Here is a 20,520-nt window from a genome sequence, read left to right as displayed (position 1 = left end):
GGTGCATCCTGTTTCCATTGATCATCCTTGAGATGTTTCTACAACATGATTGGAGTCCACCTGTGGTAAATTCAATTGATTGGACATGATTTTGAAGGGCACAAACCTGTCTATATAAGGTCCCACAGTAGCTTGTCAGAGCAAAAATTAAGCGAGGTCAAAGGAATTGTCCATAGAGCCCCGAGACATATCTGGGGAAGGGTGCCAAAAAAAATTCTGCAGCATTGAAGGTCCCCAGAGACACCGTGGCCTCCATCATTCTTAAATGAAAGAAGTTTGGAACCACCAAGACTCTTCCTAGAGCTGGCCCTAGGTCAAACTGAGCAATCGGGGGAGAAAGTGCCTTGGTCAGGTTGGTGACCAAGAACCCGATGGTCACTCTGTCGTTTCTCTGTGATGGTTGTCCTTCTGGAAGGTTCTCCTATCTTTGCAGCACTCCACTAATCAGGCCTTCATGGTAGAGTGGCCAGACAGAAGCCACTACTCGGTAAAAGGCAAGATTCTCTGATTTGATGAAACCAAGATTGAACTCTTTGGAGATCGAACATCTCTGGAGAGACCTGAAAATAGCTGTGCAGTGACTCTCCCCATCCAACCTGACAGAGATAGAGGATGTGCAGAGAAGAATGGGAGAATCTCCCCAAATACAGGTCTGCCAAGCTTGTAGCGTCATGCCCAAGAAGAGTCGAGGCTGTAATCACTGCCAAAGGTGCTTCAACAAAGTACTGAGTAAAGGGTCTGAATACTTATGTAAATGTGATATTTACATCAGTGTTTTTTGTTGTTGCCATTTTGCTTTGTCATTATGGGGTAGATTGATGAGGGGGAAAATGATTTAATCAATTTTAGAATAAGGCTGTAACATAACAAAATGTGTCAAAAGTGAATCGTTTCGGAATGCACTGAAGTGTGCTATGCCTATGGGTCCTAGTCAAAAGTAGTGCACTATACAGGGAAAAGGGTTTCATTTGGGAAGCAAAATACTCCCATGACTGTATTAGGAACTGTACACCAGCTGTTATTGTCTGTTCTCATAGCAGCTCTCTTTTCTCCCACTGTTCTCTTTTGTAGGCTGCCCAGCTGCCCGCCTTGGGACATGGAAGGGAGAGGAAACGCTGAGAAAGTAATGCTCTCACTACTTCCCCTCCAGACAGGAAGACCAAACGCCAACCTGTTTTCTTTCCTGCATGATCAATGAAGTTAAAGCACTGTACTGTACATACTAATAGTAATAGGTGATGTGTAGATAGGCCTGCATCCCAAAATGGCACCCTATTTCCTATATAGTGCACTACTTTTGACCAGTGCCCTATTAGCCCTTTGACTTTGGGCAAAAGTAGTAAACTATAATGGGAATATGTTGTCATTTGGTACACCCATAGTTATGTTCTCCCAGAATTCTCAAAAATATAGGAATCGAAAATAAAGACTATTCTCATGGCATTTGTATAAATATAATAATGCCTCTTTACTGAACTTTCTGATTTAGCCTCAGTTTCAATTCTCCTCATTAGGAAATGCGACTGAGAATGAGATTTGGGTCTTGGAGGTGTCCTTTGATGTGGAGATTTGGGTCTTGGAGGTGTGCTTTGATGTGTCTCTTGTGTGTTCGAACGTGGGATCGTTTGTACATTCATTCTGCAACAAAAAAAAACAGTACAGCTACAGTCACTCACCCTTCTAGATAACTTGAAACAGTCTAACCAGGTCTTGTGTCTGGAAGCCACCTGCAGATTCATACTACAGCTATGACAATCAGTTTGTATTACTAGTAGTATGGGTTGGGATTATGGTTAATTTTTTTTTAGCTAGCTAGCTACATTACACGGCCCATCAAGTTAGCCAGTTGTATCTGGGGGTGATTACGGCCATCTACTGTATTTCCTGAACATGTGTACATGTCTAGACAATAGTGACCCATCCACTTAGCTGGATGTGGCTGGGGAGTGGTTATAGCATGACCCATCCAATGTAAACAAGTGTGTCTGGGTAAGCAGCTGATAATGATCAAATATTTTTATCTGGACACTTTCTGTTTTTTGATATTGCTACTAATCAAATATGTAAGTAAACATTTCACTGTACCGTTTACACCTTTGTATCCTGTGCATGTGACAAATAAACATTGATTTTATTTGATATAGTGTTTTTACCAGAGAAGGTCATGTGAAGAACAACATTACCTGCACCAAAGTCAGATTACGATATAGGCCAAGGACGAGATAAAATGTATTTTTACCTGGATTTTTCCTTATTGTAGGCTAATACTTTTACCACTTTTAGTCTTGAAATCTTTGGTTGTTTACCACACTACCTTACTCACTCGGTTTAGCACATGGCCCAACATGTGAATCCACTAAGAGATGGGTGGGGCAAAGGCTTAAGAGGGTCTGAACAATGCTCAATAAGTGTATACAAAAAAAGAGCTCTCCAGAAGGTGTACCAAAACATTGAAGGGCTATTTTCTCAAAAGTGAGGTTACAAGTTTTTTCAAATTTCAAAGCAGAATCACTTTCCCATTGTTCCTCAACTGCAGTGTATGATATACCATTTTCTAGTTCTGAGTCCCTACTTTTATCCAATGTAAAAAATAAAATAAAAATTGACATTTGAATTTGATAAACATTTCAAATTTTGCTACATACACTACATGACCAAAAGTATGTGGACACCTGTTAGTCGAACATCTCATTACAAAATCATGGGCATTAATATGGAGTTGGTCCCCCCTTTGCTTCTATAACATCCTCCACTCAGCTGGGAAGGCTTTCCACTAGATGTTGGAACACTGTGGTCAAGCACTGATGTTAGGCCTGGCTCGCAGTCAGCTTTTCAATTCCTCCCAAAGGTGTTTGATGGGGGTTGAGGTCAGGGCTCTGTGCACGTCAGTCAAGTTCTTCCACACCGATCTCAAAAAAACATTTCTGTATGAACCTCGCTTTGTGCACAGGGGCATTGTCATGCTGAAACAGGAAAGGGCCTTCCCCAAACTGTTTCCACAAAGTTGGAAGCACAGAATCATCTAGAACGTAATTTTATGCTGTAGTGTTAAGATTGACCTTCACTGGAACAAAGGGGTCTAGCCCAAACCAATTTTAGCTATGGAGATTGCATGGCTGTGTGCTCAATTTTATACACCTGTCAGCAATGGGTGTGGCTGAAATAGCTGAATCCACTCATTGGAAGGTCTGTCCACATACTTTTGTATATATAGTGTAAGACCAAATCGAGGCGGTCGGTCACATACCCTATATTGCACATATTTTAGTTGTCTCATTAGATACTTTCAATATTTATGAATTTCTGCAATGTATGTCATTTAAATTTGGAGCTATTGACATTTGAAAATATTGTCCCATGTACATTTTGTAATTTACTGATGGTCTCTAACTAGTCCCATAGGGATGTCGAATGTCAAACCCAACTGACCATGAGCATTAGAATCACATTAGAATCACATGGGCATTATAATCAGATCGCGTACAGCTGAGTCTCAAATTGATGATAACTTCGGTGCTGCCAGCTGTGGGCAGGATTAAAATAAACCCAAGGAAAATTCTTACGATATTTCTGTGACATACCATTTTTTCCTAATTATCTAGCAAACCTCAGTTTTGGACGAGACTGACTTGATGACCAAAATTATCCTATTTACACTTTGTAGTCAATTTTGACACTAGAATAAATGTTTCTGATTAATATCAGTGCCGCATAACCAGGTGAAGCTGGTTAAGAGAATACCAAGAGTGTGCAAAGCTGTCATCAAGGCAAAGGGTGGCTACTTTGAAGAATCTCAAATATAAAATATATTTCGATTTGTATAACACTTTTTTGGTTACTACATGATTCCATGTCTGTTATTTCATAGTTTTGATGTCTTCACTATTATTCTACAATGTAGAACATTTTAAAAATAAATAAAAACCCTTGAATGAGTAGGTGTGTCCAAACTTTTGACTGGTACTGTACATATGATTTTATTGTTTTGTCCTACATGTGAGTCTAATATACAGAATAAAAAAAAAACATGACTCAGATCAGGTTATAGACCATTACTCTGATTGTAATAATTAACAAATTAGAAATATATCCGTATTTATAATGAGACTTGAAGAAGGGTTGACGTGACATTTCTTTAGTATAGGTTTGTACCGTACAATGCAGTATAGTTGGTGTAGAGGCATTCTGTAGAGAAAGACATTGTGTCCATATCAGGTGCTGTTGCATGTCATTTCCCTTCTTCAAATCAACGGATGTTTCCCCATGTGTGTGTAATGAGAGGAATGTGTTCTGAGGCAATAATATGAGTGGAAGGGTTAGGGCACGTTTTATGACTTGTTGCTCTTGCATGGCTAAGAGTGTGTCCTGATACGTTTGTGTGTCTAGTTGTGACTGTATGTCCTCCCACTGTCGTATCTGTAGCGTCTGTTTGTGTGTATCCTGTCAGCGCCCGGTTGGTGGAACAGCCTGGCACGGCAGTGTGTGTATCCCATCGCTGCCATAGTGGCTGTGTGTCTGTGTCATGTTGTACCATGTGTGTGTGTGTCGTGCTGTGCCATGTGTGTGAGTGTGCCCCGAAGAGCCCTGGTCCTGAGCGTAACTCTGTCGGTGAGGCTGGAGGAGGCTCTCTCTCTGTTTAGTCGGAGCTCAACCATGTTGAGAACACACACTGCTTCACGGACCAGCCCTGATCGCTGCACCACCTGGAACACACACCACACACGATATACACAGGTATATTAGAGCCAGACAATTGTGTTCACATAACAGTGACGACATCATGAGCAGAGAGGGATGGAGAGAAAAAAACTGGTTCTTTGCTCTGTCTGTCTGTCTGTCTGTCACACACACACAATTTGCTTCTGAGGTTTGGTCCAACAGAAACGGTCGATTCCCCTTCTAACGGTACCCTTTACAGAGCAGACCCTACTAAAACGGGAGTATCAATGAACATGATTGTGGAAAATTAATGCTCGGTTTGTCGCATGCGGCACCGCAAGCAGCATTTTAGCTACACACTTATGTGCAAGCTGTGTAGTCCGTGTTTTATAAATGTGCAATGAGCATAAAAATATGCATTTATATAAGGAATTGGTAACTCGTTCTCATTCGGAGATATAAGCATCTAATCCAGGTAGACCACTGGAGTTCAACATCTTAACAAAGTGAACAGGCCATGTTGTTCAAACAGTTGGAGACGGACAGGAGGGTGTATTCGTAACAGTTCAACTGTTCTACCTTGTTAGCAAGCAAATAGATCCAAGTTGGCTAGACTTCTAAAGATTAGCTGGCTACTCCCTAGCACGTGGGCATGTGCTTCAGAGATGGTTTATGAGACCTGTGTTCATTTTCTGTCATTCCTGCCAGAAGAAGTTGGTCGTTATTAGCGGATGTGCAAGGTTCTGGTTAAATTTGTTACAAAAAAGGCATTTTTTACAGACAAGACTTGAAAGTCAGATCAGTAATTATTCAAAAAAAAAGCAGGTTAAACTATTTTGATGAAATAATGAAATTATAAGTGGATCGTATGGTTGTGGAAGGCTATATATTTAGCCTAGGTATAACTTTACAAGCCCTGGATATGTTGTTACTCCGGACTGTTTGAAACGCACGGTCTCGACCTTTAATTATGAAACAATGCTTATGTAGAGAAAACCGTTTAAAAATATTTAGATATACACTGAGTGTACAAAAACATTAAGAACACCTGCTCTTTCCATGACATAGACTGACCAGGTGAACCGAGGTGAATGCTACGATCCCTTATTGATGTTACTTGTTAAATCCACTTTAAATCAGTGTAGATGAAGGGGGAGAGACGGCTTAAATAAGGATTTTAAGCCTTAAATGATTGAGATTGATTGTTGTATGTGTGCTATTCAGAGGGTGAATGGGCAAGACAAAAGATTTAAGTGTCTTTGAACAGGGTATGGTAGTAGGTCCCGGGTGCACCGGTTTGTGTGAAGAACTGCAACGCTGCTGGGTTTTTCACTCTCCACAGTTTCCCGTGTGTATCAAGGACATCCAGTCAACTTGACACAACTGTGGGAAGCACTGACATATTGAGTCTGTTCTGAGGACAAAAGAGGGGTGCAACTCAATATTAGGAAGTTCTTCATGTTTTGTACACACAGTGTATATCGTGAATTGCCCATGAGTTTGAAAAAAAATCAAGACATGATTTTTAGGCCATATCGCCCAGCCTTGTGTGTGTGGTTTTGCGTGTGCGTGCATCAAGAGGGGTAAAGTTGTTAGCTCACCATGCGGACTATCTCCCTGGCACCACTCAGGGGGTTGTGGGAGAAAACTGCAAAGTTGCCCAGGAGGCTGACGACCAATAGCGAGTCCAGGGACGGCTGCTGGGGGACGGCTGACATCAGCTCGGCCAATGACTGCAGTCGGTCAGCAGGAAGGGGAGGAGCCGAGAGCAGGAAGAGTGACCTCAGGTGATCCCAGACTTCTCTGGCCGCCACCTGTAAACAGAGAAGGAACGGGAGGAAACTAGCTTCAGCTGGAAGCCTGTCGTTTTCAAATGTAGTCGTTTTCCACGACAACGGCCGGACGGATAGGCGCAAAAGAATGTCTTCAGAGTCAACCAAAGTTTATGCCCTCTATAGACCTCAACTGATCTCTGACCACAGTGTGTGTAGGCCCCTCAGGGTAGAGAGGAGACAGCCAGGAGAGATGAAACCCAGGAATAGCCAGGCAGACGCACTCCGAGTGGGATCAATACCAGATCAGCCTCCCTCACCCTTCTCCCTTTCTCCATGTCTTTTTCCCTTCCTCTCGCCTTCTAACCCGGAGAAGCAATCTATTATTCATCCCTCAGTCCATTATTCATCTATCTATTGGCCAAGCTATTCTGAGACCAGCCATGACAGGTCAGTAAGGACAATGACATCTACACTGAGTAAACAAAACATTTCACTGAACAGGTGAAAGATATGATACCTTATTGATGTCACTTGTTTAATCCACTTCAATCAGTGTAGTTGAAAGGGGAGGAGGTAGGTAAAAAAATATATATTTTTAAGCATTAAGACAATTGAGACAAGGCAAAAGATTTAAGTGCCTTTGAACGGGGTATGGTAGTAGGTGCCAGGCGCACCGGTTTGTGCCAAGAATTGCAACGCTGCTGAGTTTTTCCCGTGTGTATCAAGAATAGTCCACCACCCAAAGGACATCCATCCAACTTGACACAACTGTGGAGTCAACATGGCCCGGCATCCCTGTGGAATTCTTTCAACACCTTGTATAGTCCATGCCCAGCAAATTAAGGCTGTTCTGAGGGCAGAAGGGGAGGGGCTTCAACCTAATATTAGGAAGGTGTCCATAATGTTTGGTACACTCAGTGTATCGAGGGAGTTGACAACAGTAACCCTTTGCATCCAGCCAGCCAGTACATACCAGCTGCTGTGTCCGCTGGTGCCCCCTGTTGGTAGGGTGGTGATAGAAGGTGAGGAGCCACAGCAAGGGGCCACAGTCCTGAGGTCTGGCTGAGACCAGTAGTTGGTTGGCTACCTCCAACCAGTCAGCACACTGCACCAGCAGGAACCAGGCCTCAAACACTCCACACTGACCCCTGGAGGACAACACACACACAGGGAATTAACCTAGCACCCAATCATCATCTGAGAGATGGCGGGAAGATGAAGGGCGTGTTCTAGAACATGCAGAGAGAGAGGGAGAGGACAGAGAATGATAGGGAAGAAGATTAGTAAGAGAGTAAGACGATGAGATAATGAAGGGGGATCACTGGCTGGGTACGGTTGGGAATTTGGCATGGCGTTCCGGAATAGAGCGGTCAAGATAATGGGCCAAGTTAAAAGCCTCAACTGAAGCCACGATTGCTCTCTATGTTCTCAGTGTTCTCTCTCTCTCTCTCCCTCCCCCTCTCTCACTCCCCCCCCACTCTCTCTGCTATTGATTTCTACCACTCTCTCTCTCATTCACTATAATCTTCCCCCTCTGCTCTCTAGCTAAGAAGCTTTAATACGTTGGTGGAATCAGGAGTGAGTAGTGTGTTCTGATTCAGGGGATAACACAAGCGATAGAACAATATGATACAGTAGAAGTCGGAGTCATTAAAACTAATTTTTCCACCACTCCACAAATTTCTTGTTAACAAAATATAGTTTTGGCAAGTCGGTTAGGACATCTGCTTTGTGCATGACACAAGTCATTTTTTACAGACAGATTATTTCACTTATAATTCACTGTATCAAAACTCAAATTCAGAAGTTTACATACACTAAGTTGACTGTGCCTTTAAACAGCTTGGAAAATTCCAGAAAATGATCTCATGGCTTTAGAAGCTTCTGACAGGCTAATTGACATAATTTGAGTCAATTGGAGGTGTACCTGTGGATGTATTTCAATGCCTGCCTTCAAACTCAGTGCCTCTTTGCTTGACATCATGGGAAAATCAAAATAAATCAGCCAAGACCTCAGAAAAACAAAAGTAGACCTCCACAAGTCTGGTTCATCCTTGGGAGCAATTTCCAAATGCCTGAAGGTACCACGTTCATCTGTACAAACAATAGTACGCAAGTATAAACACCATGGGACCACGCAGCCGTCATAACACTCAGGAAGGAGACGCGTTGTCTCCTTGAGATGAAACTATGGTGCAAAGTGCGAATCAATCCCAGAACAACAGCAAACGACCTTGTGAAGATGCTGGAGGAAACAGGTACAAAAGTATCTATATCCACAGAAAAACGATTCCTATATCGACATAACCTGAAAGGCCACTCAGCAAGGAAGAAGCCACTGCTCCAAAACCGCCATAAAAAAAGCCAGACTACGGTTTGCAACTGCACATGGGGACAAAGATCATACTTTTTGGAGAAATGTCCTCTGGTCTGATGAAACAAAAATAGAACTGTGATGACCATAGTTATGTTTGGAGGAAAAAGGGGGAGGCTTGCAAGCCGAAGAACATCATCCCAACCATAAAGCACGGGGTGGCAGCATCATGTTGTGAGAGTGCTTTGCTGCAGGAGGGACTGGTGCACTTCACAAAATAGATGGCATCATGAGGAGGAAAATTACGTGGATATACTGTAGCAGCATCTCAAGACATCAGTCAGGAAGTTAAAGCTTGGTCGCAAATGGGTCTTCCAAATGGACAATGACCCCAAGGATACTTCCAAAGTTGTGGCAAAATGGCTTAAGGACAACAAAGTCAAGGTATTGGAGTGGCCATCACAAAGCCCTGACCTCAATCCTATAGAAAATTTGGGGGCAGAACTGAAAAAGCGTGTGCGAGCAAGGAGGCCCACAAACCAGACTCAGTTACACCAGCTCTGTCTGGAGGAAGGACCAAAATTCACCCAACTTATTGTGGGAAGCTTATGGAAGGCTACCCGAAACGTTTGACCCAAGTTAAACAATTTAAAGGCAATGCTACCAAATACTAATTGAGTGTATGTAAACTTCTGACCCACTGGGGATGTGATGAAAGAAATAAAAGCTGAAATAAATCATTCTATCTACTATTAATGTAACATTTCACATTCTTAAAATAAAGTGGTGAGCCTAACTGACCTAAGACAGGTCATTTTTACTAGGATTAAATGTCAGGAATTGTGAAAAACGGAGTTTAAATGTATTTGGCTAAGATGTATGTAAACTTCCGACTTCAACTGTATATGGGGGGAAATATCATGTAAGCAGCAGCGGAGAGAGAAAATAGAGGTGAGGTGATGCTGGGAACCGCATCAATGGAGCTGAAGAGACATAGCTCATAAAACATGAACAACTCCCAGACTCACAGATCATAACCAACTTGAAAAATGAAGTTTGAAGTTGTACAGTCTATTACATATTTATAATTGTTCATATTTATGGCTAGACTGACTGAACCAACGTCAGCACTCTGTGCCTGACTAATGAAAAGCCCAAGGTATTCCCCTCTCACCTGTTGCCTTCCTCCTCTTCCTCAGTGAGTCTCTGTAGTGATGCAGTGATCCAGGCCAGGTGTTCTGGCCACGCCTCCTGGGCCATTTCTGGGGGCGGGGGAAGGAGATGAGAGGGATGCATAACTCAAACCATGCATTGGTGTCAATTGGTCGCACGCAAATACTCAATCACTCACACAAGCAGGCAGGCAGGCACGCACACACAGTGTGTAATGATTAACTTTGAGTGTTGGCTGGTAGCCAGCATGTTCCTAAACGGCAATGCTAGATGTCAATAAGCCATGCCTGCGGGGTACTTGGGTTTGGCAACACACTTTAACATACCTCAGAAAAAAATGGATAGGTGCAGTGAACTGAGTTGTTCTGCGGTGAAATGAGTTGTTTCAGAGGGTCAGCCATAGTAGGTCGGCGCCCCTGGAGCAAATGATGTTAAAGTGCCTCGCTCTAGGGCAGATCGACAGATTTGTCACCGCGTTGGCTCAGGTATTCGAACCAGACCTCTCGGTTACTGGCCCTAACCGCTAAGCTACCTGCCATCCTAGAACATTCAACATACTCATACAGGTATACAGGTATAGCCTAGACTACTCTGGCAGATGTGGATAACTGTATCATTCTGTGATGAAACATTCCCCTACACAAATAGACCAATATCCAAGCGCAGTAGAGATTGATCTTGATCACTTTAAACATTACTGTGATGAAAGCAGATATATTGAGTAAAGGGTAACCAAGGATAACGCTCAGTTACTGATATGATCTTGTGAGTATTGATGATGGAGAGGAATAATGAAAATTAGTAACTACCTTTTTCAAAGTACCATGTAGCCTAGTGGTTAAGAGCGTTGGGCCAGTAACCGAAAGGTCCCTGGTTTGAATCCCCAAGTGGACAAGGTGACAAATCTGCCAATGAGCAAGGCACTTAACCCAAATTGCTCCTGTAAGTCGCTATGGATAAGAGCGTCTGCTAAATTACTCAAATGTAAAAATGTTAATCACTTACTGATTTTAATGTAGCTGTTACACAGATGTTATAAGTAACAGTTATTGATTGGTGAGACACAGAAAGCCATTAATTCACTCAGAGGGTAAAATGATTTACACATAAGAGATCCCACACGCATCCTACCTGAAGGATGGGTCAGCAGAGGGGCCAGTAAGCTCTGGGGTGTGTGTGGGAAGAAGGCCTTCAAGGACACACATTCCTGAAACAAGAGGCGCGCACACACAGGTAAGAGGCAACAGACAAAGTTAACCTATAATACAATGCAGAACATTGTCAGAGCCCTCCAGTCGAGTTAGCAAGACAACAATGCAATATATCTAAAAATCCCAACCTAAAGGCTGTCAAATGAACGTTTTGAAAAACATCAAGGCTTTTCCACTGCTAGAACAGAAAGAGGACAAAAAAGAGTGTGTGTCCTAGAGAACTGACTACACTGTAGATCGTATGGATGAAGGTCCCCTATAGCTGGGCCTAAAGGTGTGGCTGGCTGTACAGTTCAAATAGGGGTGAGCTCTATCTCATGATTTGTAGAAGCTAAGGGAATAGGGGAGAACCTGTGTGTGTGTGTATGTGTGCTTGGTGGTGCAGTATGGGGTGGTATGTAGATTGATGTGTTATTGAGAGTTGAGATGGAGTTCATATACTCAGGTAACACACCCTATAGTCGTGGTTGTAGTCTAGGCAACCTACGACTGTTCTGCCTGCTTAGGACCACAGAAACAGAACCACTAGAATGGGTAGCCCAATTCAAGTCAATGATGCCATTAATGGATGGACTGGCGTTCATTTTGAGTGCACCCATGACTTTACCAGTCAAATTGCCTAGAGTTTCCAAGGCAATTCTATTAATTATATTTCTATGTTTAGGAGCCTCCATACCTGAGGCTGCAGGGCTGCCAGTTCCCTGAGGAAGCAGATGGTGAAGGTGTGGATAAGAGATAGCAGAGTCTGGTTCCCCTCCACCTGCACCAGCATGGACCTACACAGAGCAGAACAGGACAATTAGCCTTTACCAGGAAACTAGGCTTATGACGCACGTCACTACTTCACAGTAGAGGCATTTGAACATAAAGATTTATTTTGATCAAAATGCATTTTCCGGCAGAAATGCCTTCTGGAACATGTGAACATGTGCCTTAATAACAAACATGTATTCCATCCGTATATACAAATAAAATTGTTCAATTACGAGCCTAGTTGGTTTAGCCATGGAAAAAGTCAGGAACCTTCCCGCTAGCCATGATTGACTGAGATAATGGATAGGCTGGACATGCCAGGAGATGAGTTTGTATTGGTCTGCCATGTAGCATGCTTCTATCTATAATGTGAGTTGCTCAGTATATGTTGATAGTCCTTTCTACCGCTCTGTTTCAGAAAGATATAACGTTAGCTATCGAGAACTACAAAAGTTTGACTACTTTAATCAACAACATTGATGCCTTGAATTTAGCAGCGTTTTCGACAGAAAAAAGTGACGGGCTACTTTCTGCACGTGCCACGGTCAGTGTGAACCGGAGAGACTTGACACAACGCTGTCCAAACAAGATGCAGCTACAAACAAATGTTAAATGGTTTCAGTCTACCGTAAAGCGTTCATCCATGAGTCTAGCTACATTTTCAGATATTATAAGTTTCTAATTTAGTCAAAAAGTCATTTTCATTGCAAGTTAAAGTGTTCTGCTAGCTAGCTAGCGAACGTTAGCTTGCTGGCTCGCTAGCTAACATTATGTGTATGATCTGTGTAGTAATATTATTTGAATCAGAAATCCATTTGCATTGATAGTTATAGACTAATGTTAGATAGCTAAATTGAGCCTAGTTGGTTAGCTTTAGCTACCTGCAAATTCATACTACGGCTATGACAATGTTTGTATTGGTAGTAGTATGAGTTGGGATGATTCCAGTTCATTGTTCATCTAGCTAGCAACTAGCTAGCTACATGTCTTAAAAGAAGACTCCACTTCTCCAGATGATTACATGACCTATCAAATCCAGGTGTGTCTGGTGGTGACTACGGCCATCTATTGCATTTCATGAATATGTCTAGACAATAGTGACCCATCCACTTAGCTAGATGTGTCTGGGGAAGTTTACAGCTCTTCAGTAGGTGTACAAAAACATTCAAGGGCCATTTTCTCAAAAGTGGGGTTACAAGTTGATCAACTTTCAAAGCTAAATTACTTTCCCATTGTTCCTAAACTGCAGTGTATTATTTACCATTTTGTAGCTCTGAGTCGCTACTTTTATTCAATGTATAAATAAAAATACATCTAAAATCGGGGTGGTCGGTCACATATACACATCAGTGAGTAATCAAATTGTTTACAGTAGGAATATTGTATATCTACTGTATTCACTTGTGTGAATGAAGTGTCCCAATGGCTCACCTGAAGATGTCGTTCACTATTAAGAATATGGAGCCGTGCTGGGAGCAGGCTTTAGGCTGAAACACATACAAACACAAACATGGTTACATGTCAGGAGTCGCCTGTATGGATCAATTCATCTCATACACCACTTGGTGTCACTGTTGCGCCGTCTACCCTCATCAAAATGACACTTGTCCATTTTCATACGCTGTTCCTTACCATTAGTTTACCAATATTCTACTCTCTCTCTTTTCTCTCCATCTCCTAATGCAGCGCGCCATCATGTGTTTTAGATTTAACACGTTTTAAAAACGCCCCTGTGAAAACATTCAACAGCTGCACTGTACATGCGTGCCTCTCTCTCTCCTCGCGTCCTCTCCATGCATCTTTACCCCCAGAACAACCTTAATTATGCTCCCTCCAATCCCTCTCATGGGCTAGAAGGCAGTAAAAACATGCCACCTTCTGTTCCTCTCATAGCAATAACCCTTCATGTAGGAAGACCACATGTCTCTCCTGGGCTTTGATCCTATATGAGAGAGGAAGGGAAGGAGGGAGAAAGAAAGAAAGAGAGCAAAATAATCTGTGGGAAAATGCTGATTGCATATTTCAAACTACCACCATCACTCCAACCTCCATCTCACCCCCCCACCCCTGGGCTCTGGTCAAAAGCAGTGCACTACATAGGGAATAGGGTGCCATTTGGGACACAAAGGTTGGAAGGTAAAAGGTTGGCGAGACCAATGCTAGAGACAGCCCAATTGATGCTCTGCTCCAACCATGGAAGCAGAGAGGCAAGAGTAGTGACACTGCCCTAGCCACTGATCTACGGTCAGTTTTACCTCCCATTCCACCAATGGTTGAGGAAGATTTAGAGAGGATGAGCTGATCCTAGAACTGTGTCTAAACTTGTAGCAGATACTGAATGGGAGGTGGTCTTTGTAAAAGTAACTAGCCCCCTCTAGTGTTCATATTATGTCATTGCATCATCCTACCCAAGACCTACTCCATACACTGGACATCCCATCCTCGGACTCCCATCATCAATCGTGATACATATTTCTCATGCAGTACATCGCCTCTCCTCTGCTCAGTTTAACAAATGAGAGATCAAATATGACAATCCTGGAGCCATATAAAAGGTGTGTGTGCGTGCATGTGTGTGTGATTGAGGGATGATGGTTTCCCCTAGTGAAAACAGATGGGTTTTTAGCGTCCTCCTCCATACATTCCACTAACACTTTAAGGAGGTTCAATTACAGCACGCACCAAACATCCTGTTGTTGGCAGCCTAGCCGGGCCCAGGAAGGCCTTGTGTATTGTTATTGGGGGAGGAAGAGGGAGAAAGAGCTCAAAACAAGAATGTGATACAAATTTTTATTTCCCATTTTTGATTGCAGTTTAAACAACTGAGGGAGAGAGGAGAGCCAGTCAGCTCCTAAGCCTTTCACACACTCACACGTACAAACAAACACGTGGGCGCAGGGGCACACCCACACGGGCACACACACACGGAAACACACACACGGAAACACACACACACACTACATGTCTCCATGATCCAAACAAACAGAAAGGCTAGGTGAAACACAATCTAAGCCTCCCTCGCTGTTAACAAGTTACGAAAGACGCAGCCAACCAGATGCACTCAAACAAACAAAGTCGAAGACGCGTGTGTGTGTGTGTGTGTAAAACGCCAACGTGATAACGACAGGCCAATCAGCAGACGGATGAGGTAGAGTAAATAAACAGATCGAGGCAGGATGGAGAGAGGGATGGAGTGAGGGATGGACGAAGGAGTAGTTTGTGTAAATAAACACACACAGTGCAGAGAGACAGAATTGTTTACAGAAGTCCCCTCTCCCCAACATACCTGATGAGCAGCTTAGATTTAACTCGATATGAGAAGGGGGAGATGGAGAAAGCTGCAGGATTTAAGTACACCTATACTGTAGATGCTGTGCTTTCCTGAGTGTACACTGTAGGGCCCCAATCACTCTCCATCTCGGTAGAGGTAGAATTTGCCCCTGACCACAGATCACAGGAGGCTGCTGAGGGGAGAACGGCTCAGAATAATGGCCCGGAACCATGTGTTTGATATATTTGATACCATTCCGCTCCAGCCATTACCACGAGCCTGTTCTACCCAATTAAGATTCCACCAACCTCCTGTGCCACAGATCTAGGATCATATTACTCTTCCCCTAATTCTCTACTTACCATTTGGGAGGGGGGACATATCTGACCCTGTATCATTGGTTAGAGGTAACTTCTGCCTACTCCAAAATACATACCAGTAGTGAGTGAGTGATGGTGTTCTCTAGGTTGTGCGGTATGCAGGCTGGGTTGGAGAGCACAGAGTCCAGTAGAGACATCACTGCCCCCTCTAGGCTGGCCAGGTTATGGCACCACAGAGACACCACTGCCTGGGCCTCCAGAGACACACACTTTCTGCAACACGCACACACACACACACACATTCACAGTGAAGGTCAGTGAGATGTCAGTCAACAAGATGTACTGAATGAAGCAGTGTGGTTGGCCTGGTGGTGACACTCTTTCAAACCTCAGGGAGTGTGACATCGCGGCATGATTAGTATCGGATATCCCAGACCTTGGAGCAACGTAAGCTAGGCAACGGCACAAGGTCTGGGGAGAATGTCGGCTTCTCTCTGACATTTTAAAAGGGGAAAAACATTTGTTCCCAGGAGGTTGATCTTCAAACAGAACTCTCCCAACAAGTTTGGGTAGGCGGGGTATAAATGCGGGCGGGAATTGTGCTCATCGTTAGCTAGGCAAACAAGCGCATAGGGCAGTGACCTTACCGGTGACGCACTCCCCATTTCCGCTCTCTTGTCTCAACTAACGCCGGAACTTCTACAGAGGTGTAATCTGGAGCATTGGTACATTGCCGAAAGCAACCAGTCTGTCTCGAGAGACTACTGCATGATGGGTTTGTATTCACTAGCATTCTTGTTTTCTACACTTCCAGCTCTCTGGTTCCTTCAAAGCTCCAAACACTGAGGGTTTAAGCCGCTGGAGAATGTTTCCCCACCCTCGGTCCTTACCTGGAGTAGGCGGAGCTTACAGCATCCAGGAAGTCCTGGCTGAGGGCTGCCTTATCGCAGGTCACCGGCCGCTGCAGCAACGCACCAATGAGAGGAGCAGTCTCAGGACATGTGACCAGGGGGACACATGCCACTGATGCAGCAAGAACGCTGTCACACGAACACCTGGGGGAAATGAGGTCACATCAGGGGAACGGAACAGAGCTAGAGTTGGGACAGTGCATGTGGTGGAGAGTAAGAGGAACAGACGCAGTACCTCTGGTTAGGGTCAGCCAAACCGCTGCAGCTCTCCCCAACCTCCTCCACTAGCAACCACACCAACTGACCAGCCAGAAGGACAAGTTACAGTACAGACAGACACACACACACACACATGCATAGACACATATGCGTGCGCACTTACACAACACAACACAGTCAATAAATATTATGAAATATATGACCTTTTAAATAAGATCCTTCATTAAATGTGAAAGAACATCAACAAGCATTCATACCTTTCTTAGAACCTTTACATTGTATTCCTTTGGTGGCAGGCCCATATGTTTCACTAACATATGTGTTGCACTGTCCTCTTCTTCTGTAGCAAGCTGACATAACACATTCTGGGAGGAAAGAAAATGTTCAGTAGGCTCCCACATTAAAAAAATACTACAGTATACTATCGTATGCATTCAAAAGTATTCACTGTGGGGTTTTTTTTATCGACTTTACTGTAGTATTCACTGTAGTATACTGTAGTATTTAGTTAACTATAGTATAAATACTGTAGTAAAATAAAAACTATTATATACTATAGTTATTAATGTAGTGTTTTTGCGGATTGTATTATACTGTAGTATTTACTGTGGTATTTTTGCAGAAATTACTTCAGTATTTACCTACTAAATGTTTAGGAAACCTACTAAATGTTCCATAATATAGGTAGGTAGGACAGGGGTCTGAATGGATAGTTCAGAGCTTCTGCTCTGTTCGATAACCTGTAGGGAAAACAATATGGTCTATACTTGGCATGTAGGTTTCTCACTTATGGCACAAATTGCAATATGGGGAGGGGAATGGGCAGGATACATGCTAATTAAATACTGTAGTATTTACTATAGTTAAAAAAGTGTAGTGTTTTTGCAGATAATACTTTAGTATTTACTATAGTATTTTACAGTATACTACCACATTCTTTAGTAAGTACTACACATGATCGAGGGATACTACAGTGTGTAGTGTAGCATTCTACAGTATACTTCAGTTTACTATATAATTCTATAGTAAGTACTGTAGTATTCTATAATAAACTGGTATTTTTTTCATGTGGGCTAATGATACATTTGACAGTATAAATGACTAACCTGATATAGTGTTTGAGTGTGTCTACAACTTCAAAGCTAATGAGTACATAGCATGATCATATGGTATCATATCATACCAACCACATGTGGACAAGAAAGGCATTCCAGTGGCTACATGAGAGCGCATGTATGGACAACATATGAGCCACTTCAGAAACTAACATTCTTCTACGGGGGCCCTGGTTTTAACAAGCATATTTCAGAGGGGGTCTCCGATAAACCAATAAACCAAACATGTATAAATCAGAGTCACAGAGTGAAAAATAATCTCAGAACTAACACTAGCCCTATCCTCCATTCTAGGTCCTACCTAGTCCTCACTGGACAACACAGGAAAACAACACCGGGGGCCCGTTCAGTAGGCACCAAACAGGAGAAAATACATTGAAACAGAACAAGTAGCCTAAGATCGCAAATGTTCACTGTGTGTATTGAGTTGTGTCTCAAACACACGTTGCCAGTTTGACTTAGCCATCATGCCACAGTCTCATAGACACACAGTGGAGCCCCCCACAGCAGAGACCCCCACAACAGTCTTCCTGTAATGCTGGGGCAAAATAGGAGGATCAGTTTTTCCATTTAGATCACAATGAATAAGACAACATGGAGAGGGGGGCCCCTGATCCTAGAGGCTTGATACATACGGCCCCTTGTCAACTGTACAGTGTAAGGCAGTCTGTGCTGATGCACTGATCTAATGCTAAGCCCTCTCAGATGTGGTAGTGCTGGAAGGGTAAGCCCTAAGTCCAGGCCTTGGTTAGGGTGCTGCTAAAGCTGCTGGTGGTGGTGTGGAGGTCACACTTTCCTCTTTCACCTTTGACCTTTTCACCTGACAACAGTAACTGAGTGAACATTCTGCAGCTATTCACTTTGATCACAGCTACTATATGGTGCATCCTCATGACTGGAGCCTTGAATCCATTCAAAAGTGCAAAAGAGCAACATGAAACACTATGGATCGAGGACTACTGGTGAGTAGCAACTGTAGATTAGTAGAAACGTGTGTGTGTGTGTGTGTGTGTGTGTGTGTGTGTGTGCGTGCGTGCGTGTGTGAGTAGAGAAGACTGGAGATCAGAGACAAGATGTGGGACAAGAGAGGAAACAGAAGATGTGAGATGAAGGAGAGAGAGAGGAAGGGAAGGAGACTGGGGAAGGACTAAGAGCCCTGAAGAGAAAGGCAGCCAGTCAGTCAGTGGGCTCTGTGGTTTCACACACATACAACCCAGGGCTGGGCAGAGTGGGTTTAGTGGGGAGCGCAGAGGAATGGAATGGTGAAGGAGAGAAAGAGAGAGAGGGAAAGAAGGTTCCAGTCAGACTCTCGGATGTGGGACGATGAGGGAGAGGAACAAAATGGATGAGTGGCAAATGTTTGAGTTGTTTTTCTCTTGAAGTCTGTAGTTAAGCTGGTCTTGGGGGCACGGACGTACAGTTGGCGAACAGAAATCACTCCATAAGTCTAAAATTAAGAAAGGAAAAAACAGTGCAAGGACTTGGGCTGGTTTTGATGGGCGATTCTTTGACTGCTGTTAACAATTACACAGTCATGATCGAGTTCTCCAAAACCCCTAAGAGACTGAAGTACTGCCTACGGTGAAATTGGTAGAGGACGAGCAGAAAGGGAGAGAAGGAGAGGAGAGAGAGGGAGAGAAGAGAGAAATCAGATAGTGACAGTGATGTAGTGGTGTCTGGAGAAGTGAGAATACTCTAATTTTGCCCAACATTTTCCAAACAGCCAGCCCAGGGAAAGAAAGGTGCCCTGTGTGAGAAATTCTATTAGAAACAGTGACATACACTCTAAAATGATAAATCCCACATTGGTCTTTCACAATCAGGCCAATCCAAGCGGTACTGTGCAAGTAGGCTAATAGTAGGCCAACTATTGAAATAGATAAATGAGGCTGTCAACTGAGTCAGAAATTCACCAGTTTCAGATTTTTCTACATTTTTTCAGGTTTTCGCTCTCAGTCACACTTTGTTTTTACAGTAAAACAAACAAAAAAAGTATGTTCCAAGTCCACAACAATGCTTAAACCACATCAGGAGACCACTTTTCAGGTCTGGGAAAGAAATCTAAGAATGTTTTTTTTTTTCTACCCTTTACTTCATGTGTGCAGGCACCTAGAACTGTTGGTTGGTTTGCACTGTTTCTGTAGCACATGAGATGGAGATTGCAAAATAAATGGCCACTTGATTGATGCAAATAATCATGATATCATTCTGACAGGTAGGCAGTTTAATAGAGAAGGGTTTTGGGAAAGCCTTTCCATCTACCAGAAGACAAGCAGACCTATCATTAGCATCGCTATATTCTGTTTGAAACCTGGACGTTTTACTTCATATTTTGAGGCATGTCTTACCTTGCTTCAAAGTAGTCTATAGCCACAATCCCTAGGAAGGGATTTTGGAGGCAATTATTTTGATAGACTTCCTCATATGAGTTCTCCTGCTCTAGGCTATTGGTTTTCATTGCCTAGCAGCCAAAAAACATTATCCTAATCATATTAGTAACCCATGATAGTTGTTGCATCTTTAAATCCCCCCTCTCTCTAATGGATATTTCCATCTCTGTCCATAAAACCGCCCCCATTTTAGAAGTGTTTTCCCGGAAATTGCATCATTTAGGATCATTCACGCGTAGGCCTACCACCGTGCGTACATTGCTGCGCCTAAAATGTGCCGAAATAATAGTTTATCAACATTTTAAGCTAAACATTCCGATCTGTTCCATCAGCCCTATTCAGTGATACGCTGTATACCTCCACTATCACTACTTTGATACGTATCAGTGGGGATTAAGAAGTGAGTATA

The 20,520-nt window shown here is 43.1% G+C and overlaps 2 protein-coding genes across 9 annotated transcripts in view; one reads left to right on the top strand and one right to left on the bottom strand.

The window, feature by feature from the left end:
• The window catches only part of aopep (aminopeptidase O (putative)), a 121,501-nt gene extending 118,922 nt beyond the window's left edge, over window positions 1-2,579 (top strand). For all 7 annotated transcript variants that reach the window (XR_005052096.1, XR_005052097.1, XR_005052098.1 and 4 more), the window contains one exon: window positions 1,072-2,579. The gene's annotated coding sequence lies outside the window, so the exon portion shown is untranslated. The remainder of the gene's footprint in view (window positions 1-1,071) is intronic.
• A 1,372-nt stretch (window positions 2,580-3,951) lies between these two features.
• Window positions 3,952-20,520, bottom strand: part of fancc (FA complementation group C) — a 42,184-nt gene continuing 25,615 nt past the window's right edge. For both annotated transcript variants that reach the window (XM_021606437.2, XM_021606436.2), the window contains 11 exons: window positions 16,864-16,971; window positions 16,623-16,687; window positions 16,367-16,531; window positions 15,593-15,749; window positions 13,317-13,372; window positions 11,809-11,908; window positions 11,053-11,128; window positions 9,923-10,010; window positions 7,408-7,582; window positions 6,261-6,473; window positions 3,952-4,703 (listed from right to left, as the gene is read on the bottom strand). In XM_021606437.2, coding sequence (XP_021462112.2) covers window positions 4,521-4,703; window positions 6,261-6,473; window positions 7,408-7,582; window positions 9,923-10,010; window positions 11,053-11,128; window positions 11,809-11,908; window positions 13,317-13,372; window positions 15,593-15,749; window positions 16,367-16,531; window positions 16,623-16,687; window positions 16,864-16,971 — 1,386 coding nt within the window. In that variant the 3' untranslated portion in view covers window positions 3,952-4,520. The remainder of the gene's footprint in view (window positions 4,704-6,260; window positions 6,474-7,407; window positions 7,583-9,922; window positions 10,011-11,052; window positions 11,129-11,808; window positions 11,909-13,316; window positions 13,373-15,592; window positions 15,750-16,366; window positions 16,532-16,622; window positions 16,688-16,863; window positions 16,972-20,520) is intronic.

The sequence above is a fragment of the Oncorhynchus mykiss genome, chromosome 6, assembly GCF_013265735.2.
Source record: "Oncorhynchus mykiss isolate Arlee chromosome 6, USDA_OmykA_1.1, whole genome shotgun sequence".
In the NCBI taxonomy this organism is placed as follows: Eukaryota; Metazoa; Chordata; class Actinopteri; order Salmoniformes; family Salmonidae; genus Oncorhynchus; species Oncorhynchus mykiss.
Note: the sequence above shows the minus strand (reverse complement) of the source record. Positions and strands in the feature narration are given on the sequence as shown.